At 75.7% G+C, this 2,724-nt stretch overlaps 1 protein-coding gene across 1 annotated transcript in view; it reads left to right on the forward strand.

Moving 5' to 3' along the window:
• The first annotated feature begins 66 nt into the window (after positions 1-66).
• The window catches only part of LOC108509413 (C-Jun-amino-terminal kinase-interacting protein 2-like), a 15,713-nt gene continuing 13,055 nt past the window's right edge, over positions 67-2,724 (forward strand). Inside the window, exon 1 of the mRNA XM_017838838.1 lies at positions 67-201. Coding sequence (XP_017694327.1) covers positions 137-201 — 65 coding nt within the window. The 5' untranslated portion in view covers positions 67-136. The remainder of the gene's footprint in view (positions 202-2,724) is intronic.

Raw genomic sequence — 2,724 nt, forward strand, 5'->3', positions numbered from 1 at the left:
CTCCCCCGGCTCCTCCCGCCGCTCCCCCCGTGTTTCCCGCAGCTCCTCCCGCCGCTCCCCCCGTGTTCCCGCAGCTCCTCCCGCGGCCCCCCCGCTCCCGCAGCTCCGCAGTCCGGCGCAGCCCCGGCCGGAGAAAATGGCGGATCGCGCCGAGATGTTCTCGCTCTCCACCTTCCACTCGCTCTCCCCGCCCGGCTGCAGGTGAGCGGCATTTTTGGGGGTGCGGGGTTGGGGGTGGTGGTGGTGGTGGGGTGCGGGATTCCTGGCGGACGCGGGATGCGGCGGGCGCGGGATGCGGGGTCGCCCTGCCCTTCCCCTCCCGCTGCACCGCCCTTGGACCGGGCCCGCACCCCCGGCCCCCCCTTGAGCCCCCCCGCCCGTTCACCTTGGGATGCGGGGCCGGGGGGCCGCATCCCGCCCCCCCCGCGCGGCCCTTCCCGGGATTAACGGCGCAGCCGCCGCCGGCCGCATCCATCCATCCATCCATCCATCCTTCCATCCTTCCATCCGTCCATCCATCCATCCGTCCCCCGGAGCATCCCCGGCCGCTCCCCGAGCGCGGGGGCCGCCAGGGCTCGGGGGGTCCCCTCTGTCCCCTTCCCCCCCCGCCGCGGGTCAGAGCCCCCCCCCCCGGCCTCTGGGCCCCCCTGGGGCCGCCGCATCCCGGGGCCGCTGCGGGAGGAGCCGCCGCCGCCGCCTCTTTGTCTCTCCCGAGGCGCCGCAGCGGCCCCGGGATGGGGCTGGGGACGAGGGTGGGAATGGGAATGGGGGGGCCGGTGCCGGGAGCGGGGGGCGCGCTGGGCTCAGAACCCCCGAGACGCTCCCGGGGTCGAGGCGGGGCGATGCTGGTGGGTACCCGCAGCCGGGACCCCCCGGAGCCGCGCCGGGGTCCCGGGATCGGTCACCTTCCCGCAGGGCTCCCGGGGGTCCCGGGGGGGGGGACGCGGCCGGGCCCGCCCCGCGCCTGACCTTGGCGGGACCCTCCGGGCGGGGTGCGGGGTGCGGGGCCGGGGGTCGGGGCCGGGCCAGGCTGGCGCAGTGCGGGGCCTTGGCGCCCGGCAGCGGGATGGGGAAGGGCAGGAGGCAGCGGCGAGGGGCAGCTGGAGGGGCCCTGGGGATGCGGGAGCTGCGGGGCGACGAGCTGGGGGCGGTGGGGCTGCGGGGTGTGCCCTTGGCTGGTTGTGGCCTGCGCTGGGCAGGACGCGCGGCTGCTTCCCGGGGGGGTCCCCTTCCCTGGGACGTGTCCTTCCCCGGGCAGCCCTGTCCCCGTTCCTGAGCATCTCCTTCACCGACCATCCCCTTCTCCCGATGTCCCCTTCCCTCGGCATCCCCTCAGCCGAGATGTCCCCTTTCCCGAGCGTCCCCTTTCCTGAGCATCCCGTTTCCCGAGTGTCCCCTTTCCCGAGCATTCCCTTCCCCGGGCTCTCCCCTTCCCTGGCCGCTGCGCAGCAGGACCCCAGGGTGTCCCTGCCCGCGGTGGCGCAGGGAGGGGAGGACGCGGCTTTGCCGTGGCCGCTCGGGCTGGCCCAGGGCCCTGGGGGCCGGCGGGGACCCCGCAGCCCGGCCCAGCCCCGGCGGGAGGAGGCAGCCTGGGGAGCGGACGCTGTGTCCCGGGGCCAGCCCGAGAACCGGGGCGAACCTCTGGGGACGCCGCGGCGGCGGCGGCTTCTCCCGGAGCTCCCAGAGCGTCCCGAGCCCCCGGCAGGGCCCGCGGAGGGGGCGCGGGGCCATCGCAGGCACCCGAACCCGGCCGTACCCTTCCCGAGGAGCCCTGGCAGGGGGTGCCCAGCCCAGCTCGGTGGGGCCGCTGGGGTGGGATCTCCCGGCTGGAGAGGGAACGGCCGAGGTGGCGTGGGAATGGCTCGGTGCGGGAGTGCTCGCTGTGGGAATGTCGCGGTGCACACGCAGCAGGGACTGGGGAGGGCTCCCACCTCCCGCTCGGGGGTGGCCGCAGGTCGGGCCATGGGAGCCCCCCGTGCCGGTCAGGACCCCCAGGTCACCAGTTTGGGGTGGCCCCGGGGTCAGCCCCGACCTCCCCGTGGCTCTTCCCCGGCCTTGGGGTGGCGGCCGTGGAGGGGTTGGGGGACACGTCCGCTTTCGGGATCCGCCGTGTGGGTGCCAGGGCAGAACCCACGCCCGGCGCAGTGTCCGGGCAGCCGAGCTGGGAAGGATGAGGAAATTCCGTCTGCCCGTGGCCTGTGCCGCGCCTCCGGGGAGCCCGGCCCTGACGGTGCCCGTGCCCGTGCCCGCGCCGCTGTGCCCCCGCCCCGTCCCTGCGTGGCCCGGGGGTGGGAGACACTGGGTGCCCTTTGGGGTCCCAGTCCAGCCCCCACTCCCCCCCAGCCCATCCCAGCTCAGGATGTGCCACAGTGGTGCCGGTGGGGCGGGTGGGATGGTGGGTCCCTGAGTGCTCCCGCTGTCTCTGGCCCCTCCCGACCCCCCCTCCATGTGCAGGGCTGGGTGAGCCCCCCCTTCCTGAGCCTCAGCGTCGGCTCCGCTCCAGCTCTGGCCCCTCAGTCCGGTGCTCCCACCCAGCAGGTTGGCAGGTTCCATCCTCGTGGTTCCAATCCCACTGTGTCGTTCCCATCCCACCATGGCAGCCCCATCCCACCCCAGTGTCCCCATCCTGCCGTGCCCACCCCATCCCACCATGGCAGCCCCATCCCACCCCAGTGTCCCCATCCTGCCGTGCCCACCCCATCCCACCCCGGCAGCCCCCACCCC

Source organism: Lepidothrix coronata, unplaced genomic scaffold (genome assembly GCF_001604755.1).
Source record: "Lepidothrix coronata isolate B3197 unplaced genomic scaffold, Lepidothrix_coronata-1.0 Scaffold362, whole genome shotgun sequence".
Taxonomy (NCBI): Eukaryota; Metazoa; Chordata; class Aves; order Passeriformes; family Pipridae; genus Lepidothrix; species Lepidothrix coronata.